The 17,995-nt window shown below is 39.9% G+C and overlaps 1 protein-coding gene and 1 non-coding gene across 3 annotated transcripts in view; one reads left to right on the top strand and one right to left on the bottom strand.

Moving 5' to 3' along the window:
• FREM1 (FRAS1 related extracellular matrix 1) overlaps nt 1-17,995 on the bottom strand; it is a 293,398-nt gene that overhangs the window by 113,532 nt on the left and 161,871 nt on the right. For both annotated transcript variants that reach the window (XM_063609109.1, XM_055294213.2), the window contains 4 exons: nt 14,262-14,356; nt 10,494-10,795; nt 8,875-9,071; nt 2,329-2,652 (listed from right to left, as the gene is read on the bottom strand). In XM_063609109.1, coding sequence (XP_063465179.1) covers nt 2,329-2,652; nt 8,875-9,071; nt 10,494-10,795; nt 14,262-14,356 — 918 coding nt within the window. The remainder of the gene's footprint in view (nt 1-2,328; nt 2,653-8,874; nt 9,072-10,493; nt 10,796-14,261; nt 14,357-17,995) is intronic.
• Nucleotides 1,468-1,575, top strand: LOC129490966 (U6 spliceosomal RNA). Its single transcript, XR_008660416.1, has one exon. It is a non-coding gene; the product is annotated as a U6 spliceosomal RNA (small nuclear RNA).

The raw sequence follows: 17,995 nt of genomic DNA, 5'->3' as shown, positions 1-17,995 counted from the left end.
TAACAGTATTTTTAAATTTTCTTCTACATAAACGAATTTATTAATCTAAAATTGGTAATATGCTGGAGAAGTGTCTCTGCACTTGCTTAGGAGACCAACTCCTTCCCACATTCAGTCACTTCAATCTCTCTCAAAGGTGCAGGATCTAGAGAAGTGGTTTTCAACTAGGGGTGATGTTGTCCCCCTAGAGGACTTTTGGGAATGTCTGGAGGCATTTTTGGTTTCAGAAGTGGCTGTGTGGGAGAATGCTATTGTCATCGAGTGGGTAGAGGCCAGGATACTAACATCCTACTGTACACAGGACAACCTCCCAAACAAAGAATTATCTGATACAAAATGGCAATTGTCGTACTGCTACTATCAAGAAACCCTGATCTAGAGACATCTATTTCACTAGACATATTTTTAAATATCTCAACTTCATTTGCTTTCATGAAATTCATAACTAATAAGTAAGTAGGGGCTATGTGATAAGTTTTGATCTTTATTATGTGCTGTGTATGTATTGCACCAGATGTTGACAGAGAAGAATGAGGTATAACATAGAAATGCAAGGCATACTCCCTACTTTTGAAGAACATGTGGTCCATGGGAGAGGATAAGAGAAATAATCAAACAGCACTATATCAGCAAACACTGAATAACAAAAGAAACTGATTCAAGGCTGCCAAAGCAACAGACTGAACAGGAAACTACATGGGCAGGAGGTGTCTGTTTTGGAGGGGTAATGCATTCGGTTGGGCCCCTGGCCCAGGGCTTCCAGTCCACACAACCTGAAAACTGCGTGATCTCCACTGAAAAAATTGAGAGTTACTGTCTAACGAAAAAAATCATACATTTGAACAGGTTCTGCTTTAAGAGTACATTATACAATGCCAGAAACTACACACAGGAAGCAGCCGGAAAAGCGGTGCTCTAAGATTGGATGCGCAATGAGAAATTACTTCCTAACAGGGAAGCCATGGGGGCCCACAGACTATGATGAAGAGGGGGAAGTAAAAGCAGAAGGCAAAGCATAGCATTTATAGCGTGAAGTCCTTTGTCTCCTCTTGAGGCTATATGCTGAAAATGCCGAAATTACAATAGAGATAACCCCAGCGACACTCATTTTCCTTAATAAACCTGAACTCAAGTCTGTATCAGTCTGCTCGTTTAAAATTTCCACCCTGTTTGAATCAAGTTGCTGGTAGTTCTTTAAGCACGTGAAGCATTATTATGTGGAAGACTTTAACCAGCTGTCCTCCCCTCCCACTAACTACAAAACCAGAGGAAAGAAGTGGAACCTGCAGCAAAAGGAAATTAGATAGAAGTAGGACCTTCCCGATGAAGTGTTTCATTGTGAAATTAGTTATCAAATAAGACTATGGAATGTCCTATCCTGAGTCTGTGTTATTAATTAAAATTAAGGATTCCCATAAAAAGCTCTCACAAAAAAAGAATAAAAGAATTTATTAATAAAAGAACTGTGTGCTCACCTTGGCAGCACATATACTAAAATTGGAATGATACAGAGAAGATTAGCATAGCCCCTGCACAAGGATGACACACAAATGGCGTAAAGTGTTCCATATTTTGGGTGAACAACACACACTGGGGCCTGTCGGGGTTGGGGGTGGAGGGAGAGAGAACATTAGAAAAAATAGCTGATGCATGCTGGACTGACCACCTGCGTGATGGGTTGATAGGTACAGCAAACCTCCATGGACATGTTTACCTATGTAACACACCTGCACGTCCTGCACATGTACCCCAGAACTTAAAGAAACACACCAAAAAAAATGTGTTAAAAATAAAAGAATTGTAAACAAAAGTCATCTCTAACTTCAATGGTCTCTGTGATTCAGGAAGGCTGTCGAAGGCTGCCGCAGTTCTGAAACTGGTAAGCCCTGGGTCAAATGTGGCCCTCAGAAATATTTGGTAGCTAGCACAATTCGTTTCACTACAAGTTTTAATTGTTTTCTATATTCAAGAATTTAAGCATTTTACCAAAAAAAGTATCATGTTCCAAATTCTCTTGGCACATGAGTGCCACAGCAACAGTGGGCACACTTGTATACTTGCAGGGCAGCGGTGGGCATGAGCTGAGTGGCAGCTGCTTCCTGAGGGGCTGGCTCTTTCTTCAGTTTGCCACAGTGCCCCTCAGTGGGGTTTGCTCATTGACCCCGCCTGCCTGGCTCCTCTGGGCAGTTAGTTTGCATCCTGATTTACAGTGGTTGATTCTTTTCTGAGGCAATGAATGTACAAAAGAACCTGAGGGTTTAGGGTAGGGGGTTCGTAAATAACCCTGTGACTTCTAACTAGGCTGGAAGCTTTGTCTCTCCTTCTTACCTCATCATGTCTCCTGTCAGAATGGCTGCTGTTTGGTGGCTGATAGGCGATCTGCATGTCACTGAGATCTTTCCAGGTGAATGAGGAGATTGGTCTGGTGTGATCCAACAGGTGAGTCACATAGCCCTGGAGCGGGGCTTTAGTAATTTTGAACACCAGCAAGGGTTTAGGGGTCTCATCTTCTTCACAGTCCAGAACTGATGTAGTCAAGGAGGTCAGGATGAACTGATCCACTTCCAGAATAAACATGGCCATGAATGCAGCCTTTGGAATCTGATTCGGAATTCCAGCTCTGATATAGACAGGCAGCCACGCACTCTCTGACTTTTGAAGGATAGAGAAAATATAAAGGAGGAAATAATATGAATGAGGTGATACCATACAGGGCTAATAGCATAATATTTAATACAGCCACAGCCTAGCGTCTAGCGGTGACCTGAAGCCTGGCTGCATATTGGAATCACCTGGGGAGCTTTAAACACATACTGGTACCTAGGATCCATCTCCAGAGGTTCTTGTTTAATTGTTCCCAAAAGGGGACCAGAAAACCAATATTTCTCGAGCTCCCTGGCGACTCTTACATGCAGCCAGGGGAAGAAGGGAACACCTACTTTGGCATCAGAAGGAACTGTGTTTATCATTCTATCTCCAACACTTTTAATTTGTGACTTTAGATAAGTTACTTAACTCTTTGGTCTCATTTTCTTTCCAGCTGCAAATGAAAATATTAATACTAGACTCCCAAGTATTAAGTAAGGACAAATGAAATAGGCAAAGTAGGCACTTAGCAATCTAGCACCCACCAACAACCTCCTCCAGCCACCTTCCTCACCTCCTGTCATGTAGTTATAAAGAGGGCAGGAGAAGGATGAAGGAAATACGTCTTTATGATTTGGTTCTCATGCAAATGAAGAATAGTTGCTTGGTTGTCTAGTTAGTTAAGACCCTGGATCTTCATACAAGGGTTGGGCATTGGGGATTGCAAGTGGCCACTGAGGCTAGGCATGCATCCTCCCAAAATGAGAGCACTATGAGCAAGAGACCCTCCAAAGAAACCATGAAATTGTGCCACAAGATCTAAGATCTCAACAAGTGCTATGGGCAGAAAGAATCCTCACAGGGTGAGGTGTGGTAGCTCATGCCTGCAATCCCAGCACACTGGGGGGCCGAGGCAGGAGGATTGCTTGATGCCAGGAGTTTGAGACCAGCCTGGGCAACAGAACAAGACCCTATCCCTACAAAAAAAGTACAAATAATAAAATTAGCCAGGCATGGTGGTGCGCACCTACAGCCAATTACTCAAGTGGCTGAAGCAGGAAGATCACTTGAGCCCAGGAGTTTGAAGTTATGGTGAGCTATGATCATGCCACGGCTCTTCAGCCTGGGCAAGAGAGTGAGACTTTGTAAAGAAAAGAAAAGAATCCTCATAGCAATAGATGCTAGTTCTCACAGGATTTGATCTAGCCCATTGCTGAGAGAACCAGGCTCAGTTATCAAATTCACATTAGTCCCATACTGCTGAACGCTTGCCATTGGGCTAGGAGTTGTAATCTGTGTATAACAGAACGCTAAAGCTCCAATAAAAGAGATTAGATTTGCAACTGAATGTAAGACAGGTAGTAAAATATGCAGAAGTTACAAAGCAAGTTGTCTGGAATTAATTCTAGATTCCAGAACTTTCTTGCCCATATAAGAATATAAAAAGATTAAGAAAGGTAAGAAAAAGATTGATTAGGAGAGAGGAGTGCTTTGCTGTGTTGTGTTCAGTCACTTTCCTGACCTTTAACACCAAACATTGGCACGGAGCAGGAAGAGCAGAGCAATGACATATCTCCTGTCCCTTAAAATGTGTTTCTTGCAGTTGAAACACACACAGAGAGCTGATGCAGGGCTCATATCTGAGGAAGCTAAGTGGCTAGAAGCAAAAAAATGATGGCTGTGCCAGAATCAGTCTGTTCTTGTTTGTGGCAACAAGGGACATATAAATGCTTCCAGTTATGGGCCTAGTGGGCAGACGGCTGGTCTGGGATCTCCTGGACCTTGAACTTCAGAGTGCACTCTTGAGAGGACAAAAATCCAGTAAGAAAATGCTGGAGATGGAATGAAATCCTAGGAGCTGCAGGAGAAATTACAAGTGATCACTCAGGCTAGAAATAATCCTCTCAAGAGAGCTATGAGTGATAGACCAATGAATGGGACTCTCCAGAGAAACCATGAATTTGTCCCTAAGACAAAGATGCAGCTTGAGACATCTACCAGGCTCAGAGAGCATGAAATCATATGTCATCAATGCCTGATCAAATAAGATCCCTCTCTCCCATTCCCTGAAACCACCCCTGCCACCAGCCTGAAAATTAAGAAACTAACCACCAATGCCCAGAGAAAAGAGAGCTGCAAGAGAGGAACAGAGGAGAAGACAATCAACCCCTTCCCTTCCCACTACATGGTTGATGAAGGCAGGTGAATGATATACTGAGATGTCCCACGGTTTAGAGTATCTAATCTTCATGTGTCACTGGGAAGAAGTATTATTTGAAGATGCATAATTAGAAAACTCAAGAGGGGTAAATTGTGATTTAGAAGGACTGGTGCTTAACGCTAAGACCAATTGAGTCTAGAGTCAAGTCTAAGTACATTATTTTAAACATGTTAATAAAGTGGATACAAATGATGAAAGAGCTTACTGCTTGTAATAAAGTATAACAATCATATGTTAGAACTGAAATTGCAAATTATATAAACAAGGCAATTGCCAGGAGAAAGGATCAATTGGATCAATTATCATCATACATAGGAAGGAGCCAGGAGAGCGCACTTCATTTTTTGACTGTATATATTACAAATATAGTCCTAAGAATATTTTTAAGTTTAGAATTAAGTCCAAATGAAACATAAAGTGTGGTAAGGAACTGTCAAGTAAGATAAAGGCAAAGAAAACATCATCTATTTTGCAAGACAAATTTTTTAATTAGCAAGAAAGCATAAAACATGATAGAAAAAAGTGTATCTATTACTACCACAAATATAAAGTTTATATTTCCTTATTCAAGACAAATATTCTGAAATTCAATAAAAATGTCCAATTATATGTACCTTACAAGAAAGGCACTTAAAATTACATACAAAGATTAAAAGTGATCATTAATGGAAAAAGCAGAGAGACCACATAATTTCAAAGATGAATTCAATGTGGGCAGTTGATAAAAGTAAAAAATATAAGACAAAGATTCTTATAAATAACATTATATTTAATATTGTTCTTCTCAAACCAGTGGAGAATAGAGCAAAAATAAGAAGAATAATTACAGAAAAAGAAAGAACAAAATTATCATCATTAGTGAAAGATATAATTATGGTCTTTAAAAGCCCAAAGAATTGAGAACTTCTTAAAATAATTGAATTCAGGAAAGAAGCCAGATAAAAGAAAATTATTCCAAAAATAGCTTTCCTGTTTATCATCAATAACCATTGAGAAGATATAATGAGAGAAAAATATTCTATTCACCATAGGTTCACAAAAACAAAGTGCCTAGAACCGGACTTAATAAGTATGCTCAACTTACATGAAGGAAACTATGAACTTTACAGAAACCTATAAAAGAACCTTTGTCCAATGAAGTGAGATACTTCATTTCTGGATGAAAAGGCTTAATATTGTAAATGTTCCATTATTCAAATTTTCCCCAAATAACTTATAGTTCTAATTGGATACTGATAAAAATCCTTAAGGGCTTTTTTTTAAACAAACACAAATGATTTAATTATATTTATTTGGAACTAAGTCTAGGTGATAATGGCCATGAAAATTTTGAAGAGAAGTGATAAGGAAGAACTTGCCTGTAAGATAATTATAGGCCTATTATGTTTAGAATAATATGAGACTGACAAAGAATAAGTAGGTAAATTTAAGAAATAAAAGAGCTGGCCTTGAAATTGTATATGTTATATCCTTATATACAATAGAAGATCATCTAAAATCAATGGGAAACAAGTTAATTGTTCAATGAATAGTGTTGAAAATTTGGGCTATTTGGAAAAAACTGTTCCTTGTATTTCATCATATAATAAAATTTTATTTGAGGTAGATTAAAAAGGCAAATGTAAGGAAGAAGACTTTTAAAAATCTAGAAGAAATTACGAGTGAAGGGTCATTTGGTCACTTGACGAGAATTGACTGTACATCCATAAAAATAACAAAAGAACGAGATACAAAACTTCATATATAGTATAAATGCGATTCCATAAAACAAAACCAACTCTGGCATGCACTCATGCACATGTGTGTGTATGTAAAAATGGTAAAAATACAGCTATATTTATATTCTTCTTATCTTGCTTTGTGTTTTTTAATATTCTCTGCAGTGAACCTATTACTTTTATATTCATAAATGAATCTGTTTTATGACATGCCAAATAAGCTATGGAATAGATTAATGATAAACAAAGCAAGAAGGTAAAGGGATAAACTCCCAATAAAATGGATTCTAAAATATAAACAAATAAAGCCCTATTCAATATAGTAAGAAAAAAATGAGAAAATTCGATCAAAAAGAAAAATGGCTCCAATTTTTTCAATGGATATAAGAAATCATTAAAAGTGAAAGGAGTTTTGTGTTAAAACAAACAGAAAATATCTATTAGTTGTCTATAGACCTAGTGTTTAGGTCTGTATGAACAAGGTATGTCACTTCTCGGGGCCACCACTATAAAATAGGAAGCTTGAGCTAAACCCAGCCTGGTTTTGCAAACCTGGCTAATGAGTTTTTTACTGGGTGACTTTTAAAACCAGCAATATACATAGTGCTGCTATGTGCCAGGTTTTATGTCAGGCACATAATAAGTATTTCTCATTTAATCCTCTCAGTTACTCTAAGAAATAAGTACTATTAACCCACTTCAAGTTGAAGAAAATAAGACCAAAAGTCACACAGTTAGTGGACGTTTGAACCCAGGCAATCTGGGTCCAGTGTCCATGCTCTTAACTATTAGTTGGACTCAGAAATTTATCCTTGAAAAGCTACCCAAGTGATTTACCTGATCAATTTGACTAGTCTGCCTCACAGTTTTTTTCCAGATCTTAATTCTATGATTTTGTTTTATCATTTCTTTATGATTCCTTGTCATATCAATTCCTTGGGGTAATAATGTTCAATATTTGACTGGGCCCCTTAGGAGAAATCCCAGTGAGAAGTCAGATTGTGAAAGATAGAAGTATTTCCAAACATCACCTTGGATCATCTTTCCTCAGCACAAAATCTCAGCTGTTTCACTTTGAGAGGCTGAGGCGGGTGGAACACGAGGTCAGGAGATTGAGACCATCCTGGCTAACACAGTGAAACTCCGTCTCTACTAAAAATACAAAAAATTGGCCGGGCATGGTGGCAGGCGCCTGTAGTCCCAGCTAGTCGGGAGGCTGAGGCAGGAGAGTGGCGTGAACTTGGGAGGCAGAGCTTGCAGTGAGCCGAGATTGTGCTACTGCACTCCAGCCTGGGCAACAGAGCGAGACTCTGTCTCAAAAAAAAAAAAAAAAAAAAATCTCAGCTGTTTCAGCAGGTACAGTTTCCCCAGTTTCCCCAATAAACAAATTATAGAGTTCATGAATCAGCAGCACTGCATGTTAAATATTTCAAATAAGTGGAATCCACTTTCTGTCATTATTTCAACATATAGAGATCAATAGGAGAAAAACAAGAGAATTAAAAGAGATTGGAAGATGCAGGAGGTCTTTGGGAGCCTGTCTCCTTGATGAGCCAGCCCTTCATCCCAAAGCCTAGAAGAGTGACAAATCTGTGACAAACATAACCATGGGACTGAGATTCTCCTCCCCCCCTAGTTTCCTGTGACCTTGTAGAGTGGACCCCCTGATTTCAAGAGGGACAAAAGGAAGCATCAAAGAGGTGTTATAAAAGGTCAAATGACAAGCTGAAGAGTATTGGAAGTAAAGGAGGAAGAAGGTTAGCAGGTAACTAGCCCCAGTCCTTCCCAAATTGCCGTACCAATGGTGGACCTAGAAGAGAACCAGAGAAGGGAAATTTTATACAAAAGCTACTGTCTTTTTTTTTTTTTTTTTTTTTTTTGAGACAGAGTCTCACTCTGTCGCCCAGGCTGGAGTGCAGCAGCGGGATCTCGGCTCACTGCAAGCTCCGCCTCCCGGGTTCATGCCATTCTCCTGCCTCAGCCTCCCGAGTAGCTGTGACTACAGGCGCCCGCAACCACGCCCGGCTAATTTTTTTTGTATTTTTAGTAGAGACGGGGTTTCATCGTGTTAGCCAGGGTAGTCTCGATCTCCTGACCTCGTGATCCGCCCGGCTCGGCCTCCCAAAGTGCTGGGATTACAGGTGTGAGCCACTGCGCCCAGCCAAAAGCTACTGTTTTAAGCACTTACTAGCAGAACCAACCAGCCTGCAGTTCCAATGAGTCACTGGCAGTTTCACCCCCAAAAGCACAGGAACTCTCCCTAGCAGGGGGGCCAGCATGAGTAACCCCATGTAACTGGCTCTCTTACTGTGAATCCTGGGGGCACCCACACATAACCCCAAACTCTACCTTGTACACAGTTTTACTCCTGGTATCTGTGAGGTCCAGTTGGATGGAGATATAATCAATGTTGGGTGAAGGGGGATCCAGATGCTGATAACGAAGGCCCATCAGCAGGAACTCCTCACAGCTCACTTTAAGGCTTCCTATTTTCTTTAATCCTGGGGTACAGCTTCCACCTGGACACTTCAGTTTTGCTCCCAGTTCTAGAATGTACAGCACTGGATTAAGAGAGTCACTTAAACATAACAGTACTCCGTCCCATGAATACTTATTCCCTCTCACTGCCTCAAGAACACTCATGTACCCTCCAATCATTCACTGAGTGGGTTGTCATTATTCTGAAAGCTTGTAGTTTCCTTTACTGAAAAACGGTTCACCAGTTGTCTTATCATGCCCTCACCCATCAAAAGTTAAACTGAGAGAAAAAAATAATAAAATGTGTTGTCTGAGGCTTGAACATCTCTGACAAATAGACCAGTGACTCACTACAGACCTTCCACAGTCTAGCTCCAGTCTTTCCTTTACAGAATCAGCTTCCATGTCTCTATCATACAATCTCTACTAGGCTGTCTACTCACTGCAATCCCCTCCCCATGTGGCTATCACACACTCAAATCCTGTGTATCCTTCTAGGTCCACCTGGTCTTTTTACTAAGCCTTCCCTTAAACATTCTTTGACCACCTGAACCAACATGCTCTTTCTCACTGAAAACCATAATTGTCTCTCCAACAGTCTTCACATCTCTAACCAACTGTATTTCCACTCTTGTTTGGTATATAATACTCATAAGCCACTTTCAAATTTAAAAAAAAAAAAAACTGTACAGATGGGGTCTTGCTAGGTTGCCCAGACTGGTCTTGAAACCCTGGCCTCAAGCAGTCTTCCTGCCTCAGCCTCCCAAAGTGCTGGGATTATAGGTGTGAGCCACCACGCCCAGCTACCCACTTTTTTTTTTTTTTGAGTCTCATTTCTCTGACGTACAAAATAGAACAAATGTGTTGTTAACTGTCATTCTGTCCAAATTCAAAGTATTACTACTATTGCTAAGATTATCCCTTATATTTCTTGGCTTCTCATAGTTTCTAGAGAGAACAGGAGGTGCCCAAAATAGATTGATTGAGTGAATAGCAGAAGGAATGTTACCCATAAACTCTTCCTAATTTCATCTATCACTGCTACCCACTAGCTTTACTTCAAATTTGCCCATAATCCAATAATACTCCATAAATGTACCAACTACTACTGTTGCTATTACTAATAACAGCTGACAATGAATGAGTACCTACTGTGAGCCAGACACTGTGTTAAGTACTGTGTGTATGTATAACCTCATTTACTCTTATCCTTACCCAACCCTACAGGGCAGCTATTTTCCTTTCTCATTTTAGAGAGGCTTAGACAGGTTAATAACTAAAATTACACAGAAAATAAAGAACAGAGGAAGTTCTCAAAACCAGGTCTTTCTGATTGTAAAGTCTGTGCTCTTAACCACTAACTGACACTGTTCAGCCAGCTAAAATGTAGACTAGCTAACTAGAACTCTTCATCATGGTGGAAGGTGAGCATGCATGGATATTTTTGTCAGTTTTAGTAATACCCAGAAAGGCATTAAAAGACATCATACGGGACTCTGGGAAAAAACTGTGTGGCTGATCTCCACGAGGTTCTTCTGGTCGAGGCTCCCCCAGAACCATCTGGCCATGGGCTGGCAGCCGAGTTCTCGCAGAGTCCAGGCTGACCGTACATTCCAGGCTAGCCATCCTATCATAATCAAATCTGAGCAGATTTTTATCAATCGCTTGGGACAGGCCATTGAATTCAGGCACCTCCAGCACACTGTTACTCATACGGATGATGTTACAGTCTGGTTCCAGGAGATAGACCCACAGGATAAAGGTTTCTATGAAGGTATCTGTTTCAGTAAACCTGTGGAGAACACAGGGCAAAAGCAGTATTAATTGGTGTTCAGGTATTTCTGATACCCATGTACTCAGCTGGAAGATTAAAGATTGGCCTTCACCAAATTTGTGCCACAGATTGAGTTTAGATTCTGTTTCTTGCTCTATTCCCAGCCTCTCTGTTCTCTTCCCTTCATCTCTTTATCCTGGTGTCAGCACCTTTTCCTGCCACTTCTTCCTCCCAACATCTTTCTTTCAACACCTGCTCTCAAACTCATTATGCATGTGGATATTTAACGACTGCTGAGACCTCAGAGTCTCACTTCTAGCACGTGTGTAATTTAAGAGTATCAAGCCTGTATAATTTCTGGATTGAGTTTTAATTCAGGAGTGGAGATGAGTGGTTTCTGAAGCATTCAGGCCTTTTTGCCCTTCAGAAATACCACTACATAGGTGGTCATTTGCAGCCAAGTTTGGGTGCCCAGCTCACTGCTTGGCATGTAAAGGGTGTTCAGCAATTGCCACTTCCATTCCCTCCATCAGCTTAGCAACTCTAATCTCAGGTTGTTTGAAGAGTCTAAAATAGAGGGGTGTCATTTTTTTTGAAGGGAGAAGATTAATGAGTGATGAGCAGGCATCAATAATGCAGCTTCTAATTGATGTGCTCTTGTTATGGCCCAGGCATTATGCTAAATTCTCTATGATAGTATATAATACAACCCTTATAAAAACCTAGGATAGACATTGTTAATCCCATTTTACGGAGGAAGAAACTGAGGCATAACGGGCTCACGTAGCTTGCCAAAGGGGTTGGAGAAGGAGAAGTAGTAAGAGGGGAACAAACATGCTCCCTGATTTTCTGCTGCCCACTGCTCTGAATATTTTATTTCAAATGTGCTTAAGACCAAGAGGGGAAGAAGCTCCTCTAACCCTGCCTTTCATGTGGACTCTTCTAGGCTCCCAGCAGCCTAGAAACCCAAGGAAGGAGTGGGAGCAGCAAGCATTCATCAGCTTTTTTTCTTTTTTAAATTTATTTTTAATGTTTGTGGGTACATAGTAGGTATATACATATATATGTATATGTAATGGGGTACATGAGATACTTTCATACAGGCATGCAATGTGTAATAATCCCATCTTAATAAATGGGGTATCCATTTATTAAGCATTCCCTAAGCATTTATCCTTTTTTTTTTTTTTTTTTTTTGAGACAGAGTCTCACTCTGTTGCCCAGGCTGGAGTGTAGTGGTGTAATCTCAGCTCACTGCAACCTCCGCCTCCCAGGTTCAAGAGATTCTCCTGCCTTAGCTTCCCGAATAGCTGGGACTATAGGTGCCTGCCACCACTCCCAGCTAATTTTTGTATTTTTAGTAGAGACAGGGTTTTGCCATGTTGACCAGGCTGGTCTCAAACTCCTGACCTCAGGTGATCTGCCCGCCTTAGCCTCCCAAAGTGCTGGGATTACAGGCATGAGCCACTGCCTGGCCCACTTAACCTTTTTGTTATAAACAATCCAATTATACTCTTATAGTTATTTTAAAATGTGCCATTGAATTGTTACTGACTGTAGTCACCCTGTTGTGCTATCAAATACTAGGTCTTACCCATTCTAACCACTGTTTGTACTCATTAACCATCCCCATGTTCCCTGCAACTCCCCACTACCCTTCCCACCCGCTCTGTGCAAGCTCTTTGAAGTTATTTGTTTTTTAACTCTAAAGTCTTAGAAAGATCAAATGGCCCTGTATGCTCATTTCGTATCTTCCTAAGGAATCCTTGGGTGCCGCTTCATTTTCTGAACACGGCATTTTGTTTGTGTCTCTCTTTTGGCACTTGTTCTGCATCATAATTACCTGCTCATCTTTTGCCTTAGACTACAAGCACTAAAATAATCTGTGTATTCTCATCCTTTTTTTTATTATGCTCAGTGTACAGCCTGGCCTGTAATAGGTGGTCATAAATGTTTGTAAAATGGTTCACTGTTCCAATGTCTTGTACAAAAGTCTTTTACATTAGTCTAGTGCTTAAAGGAAATTCACACCAACATATTTAACCACATATTCTTAACAGCAATAAAAAACAAATAAAAAACCCTATAAAGGCCTACTCCACATACATCAGTTCTCAGTTACTTTTATGAAGTCAGATATACCATAATCGTGAGCTTAAATTTAAAATTAATTTTCATTGGGATATAATTCATATACCACAAAGTTCATCTTTTAAAAATATACAACTCAGAGTTTTTTAGTGTAGTCCCAAGGTTGTTCAACCATCATGACTACCTAATTCCAGAAGACTTTCATCACCCCCAAAAGAGACGCATTTCCCTTCCCCAGCCTCTGGCAACCACTAACCTACTTTCCATCTCTGTGAATTTGCCAGTTCTAGACATTTCACATAAATGGAACAAAACAGTATGTGACCTTTTGTGCCTGGCTTCTTTCACTTGGCATAATGTTTTCAAGGTTCATTCATGCTGTAGCCTTTATCAGTGTTTCGTTCTTTTTTTATGGCTGAATGATATTCCATTCCATGAATATACTACATTTTGTTTATCCATTCATCAGTTGGATTTATTCCATTTTTTGGCTGTTATGAATAATGTTGCAGTGAACTTCATGTGCAAGTTCTTATGTAAAACATAGGTTTTTATTTTTCTTGTATATACGCATAGGAGAAGAACTGCTGTCTCCTACGGTCATTCCATGTTTAACTCCATAGTTGATTTTTAAAGAATTTTAGGCCGGGCGTGGTGGCACATCCCTGTAATCCCAGCACTTTGGGAGGCGGAGACAGGCAGATCATGAGGTCAGGAGATCAAGACCATCCTGGCTAACACGGTGAAACCCCACCTCTACTAAAAATACAACACATTAGCCGGGCGTGGTGGTGGGCGCCTGTAGTCCCAGCTACTCAGGAGGCTGAGGCAGGAGAATAGCTTGAACCTGGGAGGCAGAGGCTGCAGTGAGCCGAGATTGCACCACTGCACTCCAGCCTGGGCAACACAGCAAGACTCCGTCTCAAAAAAAAAAAAAAAAAAGGAATTTTAAATATTTAATATGTTTAAAAATGGAAGATATTGCACTTTCTGTAACTAAGCAGCTGGTAACAAAAAAGAAGAATTTCATTCATTTCTGGACTATATTTTCCCCCTGATTTTCATTAAGAACTTGTAGTTTATAATTTCCATTTTCCACCATAAGTGGTGGGTTGGAACACCAGAGATACCTATATAAGGACACTAGAGGGAAACAGGATACGGCTAAAAATTTGACACAGAAGAATCCTAGGGAAGACGACACAAGTGGAAATAAGTGAAAGTTGGCCACAAATCTTGCCTTATCCACTCAGGCCTCCAGTTTCTGTTGATTACTTTCTTGTCTGGAATCTATTGACTCCCCTCATGACAATACATATCCACAAGAAAAGCCCTCAAAAGTACACAGAATGGTTACTTGGCAGCAAATGAGTGATGTTCCTGTGCCACTTACCTGTAAAGTCTGAGCTTCACTGTGTCTTCATCAAGAATTGGACAACCATTGTGAACATACTTGACTTCATTGGGAAGGAAATGGCAGTCAAAGACCTAGTTCACATGAAGAATTGGATAAATATCTATGATAAAATTGGTACAAGATTTAACATTTTGCCAGGAGTGTACTGCCTGGAGAAAATATGGTCTGTTAGTAATGTGTGCGTGTGTGTGTGTGTGTGTCTTAACCACCACCACCTCTACCCTACCCCCATACCCAGTCACCATCCTACTTATACAACTGTCTCTTGTTTTGAGAATATCTAAATTGTGAAAACCAAAGCAGTTCAAGAAAATTAGTTAAGGGATGATTACCTCTCTAAATAAGTGTCTTTTTACCACCTAGAGTGCATTTAAAACGTGGTTTCATTTTTCAAAATTTTATTTACCCCTTTCAGGGGTTCACAGCAATTGAGTTAGAGAGTTCTTTCTGTGTGTCTGCATGAAAAGGCATGCTTTAACCCACCCACAGACACACACACTGTATTCTTTCTGTATATCTGTGTTCTCCTTTTATTTCCTTTTTTTTCCGAATAGTATTCTCATATTCAAAGATGATGCCACTGACTATGGACACTGTTGTGGTTAATCAGAGTCTAACATGACCCAGAGTTGTGTCTTACATACTTGCAAAAAACTGCTTTCATTAGTTAGGCAATAGCAGAAACGGCAGATGAGAAAAACAGAAATCTAAAAGCAATTTCTTCTATTCAAATAAAATTATAATGAACTGTCTCACCTCACTCAGAATTATTAGGAGACTGTTAACTGTTATATTTTGGGAACCTGATTTTTAGAGGAAGAATCATCTCTCCCACCCATATCATGACCTTCATTCTGCCCAGTCTGACTTTGGTAGAGTTCTAATACGCTTGAGGTATGCATGCATGTCCACCATTGCGTTTGTGGTGTTTTGTCTGTACCTTTTCACAGCCTCAAACATTTTCAGACAACATAATTCACTCAGAGAAGACTTTAACACTAATACAAATAATTTTCTTTTCTCACAGATATCATTGGTTCCTCTTTTTAACTGACAACTAGGAAGGAGATAAAGCAAAGACCTTCCCCATATCATTGACAAATAGTCATGGTAATGAAGAGACAATCTGCTTTGTTAAAAGAAACATCTGTTTTATGTTTCATAATATGTTTTCCTTTTATAAAAGGCGACAACCATAATTGTCCATAAATTTACTAACTAAAACAAAGGAGAGCTAAATCCTTTTCTAATTACTGTCTAGCTTTGTTTTTTTCCACTTCAACTGCTTTTCAATTACAATTTATAATTAAATTGTCACACATTCCTAGCTCATTACTCACTTTAATGACAGTAAAATGGTTCAAACTAGAGATACTTTCTTACTGCTATATTTCCTATTCAAAAAAGCAAGTTCAGCGCTAACCTGGGGTGCTTTCCACCCAGCAAATTTCTTGCTTTGGGCTAGGTGTGAGAAGTGCCATGTGTGAGGGAGTCTTGTCCTAAAACACGAGGAAAACATATTGCCATCAACCTCATCTAATTGACTACATCAAGAGGGTTATCTGAACAGAAGGCACTGGTGTGCATCAACTGAAATCCCTTTCCAAATATTCAATAGGAAAATGAACCTGTTGATCCTAAGACAAACTTCAGTAATGAAATGAAAACACTAATTGAACAGATGCTAAACAAAACATTTTCTGTGCAAGTCACATGAAACTGTTCATTACACAGCAGGGTGTTGTTAATACAGTCTTCTTGCTAGAAATGGACTCACATAAGCTTGGCTTTCAGCTTATTACTAAGCTCTATTAAAGAATAATGTTTAGGCTGTGTGTGTGTGTGTGTGTGTGTGTGTGTGTGTGCACGTGCACTTAGCTATGCTTAATTTCTAAAACTCCACAAGGAACGAACCCCTACGGAAGGACTGAACCAGCCTGCGTTAAAAACCAAGCACAAATTCAACAAAACAAAACAGTCTTTCCTTGGGAATCTTGTTTTTGTTGAAATTATGAGAATAACAAATAGGAACGATCACCTGGCAGTTTGAGAAACAAAGTTTTCCCATGATAGAGATTTCTCTCACACACAGTTTTAATATTTGGCCAAAAAAAGTGATGAAACTCCATATTTTAATGAACTCCTTTACCACAGAATAAATATTAGAAGATATAAATCCCATACCGACTTTAGAGGCTATAAATCCATTCGAGATATCATATTTGCCTCTGGAAATACATACACTAAGTATTCATGACTTGATTCTACTTTTTCTTAACGAGCAATAGCAGGCTAGGGAATCAGTATATTCAGAGGTGTTTCTCAGCAACCAAGAGTTTCCTAAATCAGCCAGGCAATTTGTAGTTTCTTCTCTATACTATCTTTCTAGTAACTGGAGTTTTACCTTAAAATCAGAGAGTGTGAGATGGAGATGACTTGCAGGCCTATTCCAATCCTTAATTCTTGTGAACAAATGCTTTTTACCTAGTTCTAGTCACTTAGATCCCTTTTTGCTCCTCAGTGCCTTGGAGCAGGCCAAGCAATCAGGACCATCAAAACATCACTAAAAATATATAATGGAGACAATTTTATTTCTCTCAGAGAGAGTGCCATATACGGTAAGGAGTCATAGGCCATTTGGGGTAGGAGGAGAGCTCTCAGAGGCTGGCTTACTTAACAATAGATTATCTCCAAATTGCCTACTAAGAAGAATCTGGTCGTCTGTAGGGCTTTTGTTTTGCTCAGTTGGGCATGCATGCTTGAGGTCCAAACTGGAAGACAGCTTAGACAGCTTGCTCCTGTGAGCTACCAGTGGGAATTTTGCTTCTTCTCTTTTTCACAAAATACTCAGTCCCACTTCTAAATAAATGTTGAATGATTTTTAAAAATACATTGATTGGAAGAGGTACCATATTATCAATCATCAGTCTTTATAAGACACCCATATGTGCCAGTACAGCCCTGGGTTCCTGCTTTATCAAAGACCCCAGTCCTCTAGGATCAGGGGTCCTATTTTACCCTCTCTCAAAACTCTAAGGGCTGCATTTTCCCTTTTTTTTTTTTAAGACAGAGTCTCACACTGTCACCCAGGCTGGAGTGTAGTGGCATTATCTTGGCTCATTGTAACTTTTACCTCCCGGGTTCAAGCGATTCTTGTGCCTCAGCCTCCCAAGTAGCTAGGCTTACAGATACGTGCCATTACACCTGGCTAACTTTTGTATTTTTAGTAGAGACAGAGTTTCACCATGCTGACCAGGCTGGTCTCTAACTCCTGGTCTCAAGTGATCAGCCCTCGTCAGTACTGGAATTACAGGCACGAGCTACTGCAACTAGCCTGCATTTTCCTTTCCACCCCGGTCCCTGTAGTTGGGTCTCTATCACCCACTCCTGAGCTTATTTGTATTGCTTCCTCACCCTATTTAGCACATTGGGGTTCCAGTATGAGCAATCCCAGGTATCTTCTTTTTCCCTGACTCATAAGTGCCAACCAAAACGCATTCAGAATGCAAGTATAATTGGGAGTAACTGAGGAGACATTGCAACTACCAAACACTTGGGAATACAATGGCTAATACGTGGAGCCATTGTTGCATTCTAACATGTTTTCGATACCCATCTAAAGCTCTTTGACTGACAATAAAAATCTTACAAGCAACTAGGCAGAGATATTTGGTTGCTACCACATCAGAAATATCTGCAGTGTGAGACCG

Source organism: Symphalangus syndactylus, chromosome 9 (genome assembly GCF_028878055.3).
Source record: "Symphalangus syndactylus isolate Jambi chromosome 9, NHGRI_mSymSyn1-v2.1_pri, whole genome shotgun sequence".
NCBI classification, from domain to species: domain Eukaryota; kingdom Metazoa; phylum Chordata; class Mammalia; order Primates; family Hylobatidae; genus Symphalangus; species Symphalangus syndactylus.
The sequence above is the reverse complement of the archived record's forward strand: the minus strand, read 5'-3'. Positions and strand labels throughout refer to the sequence as shown.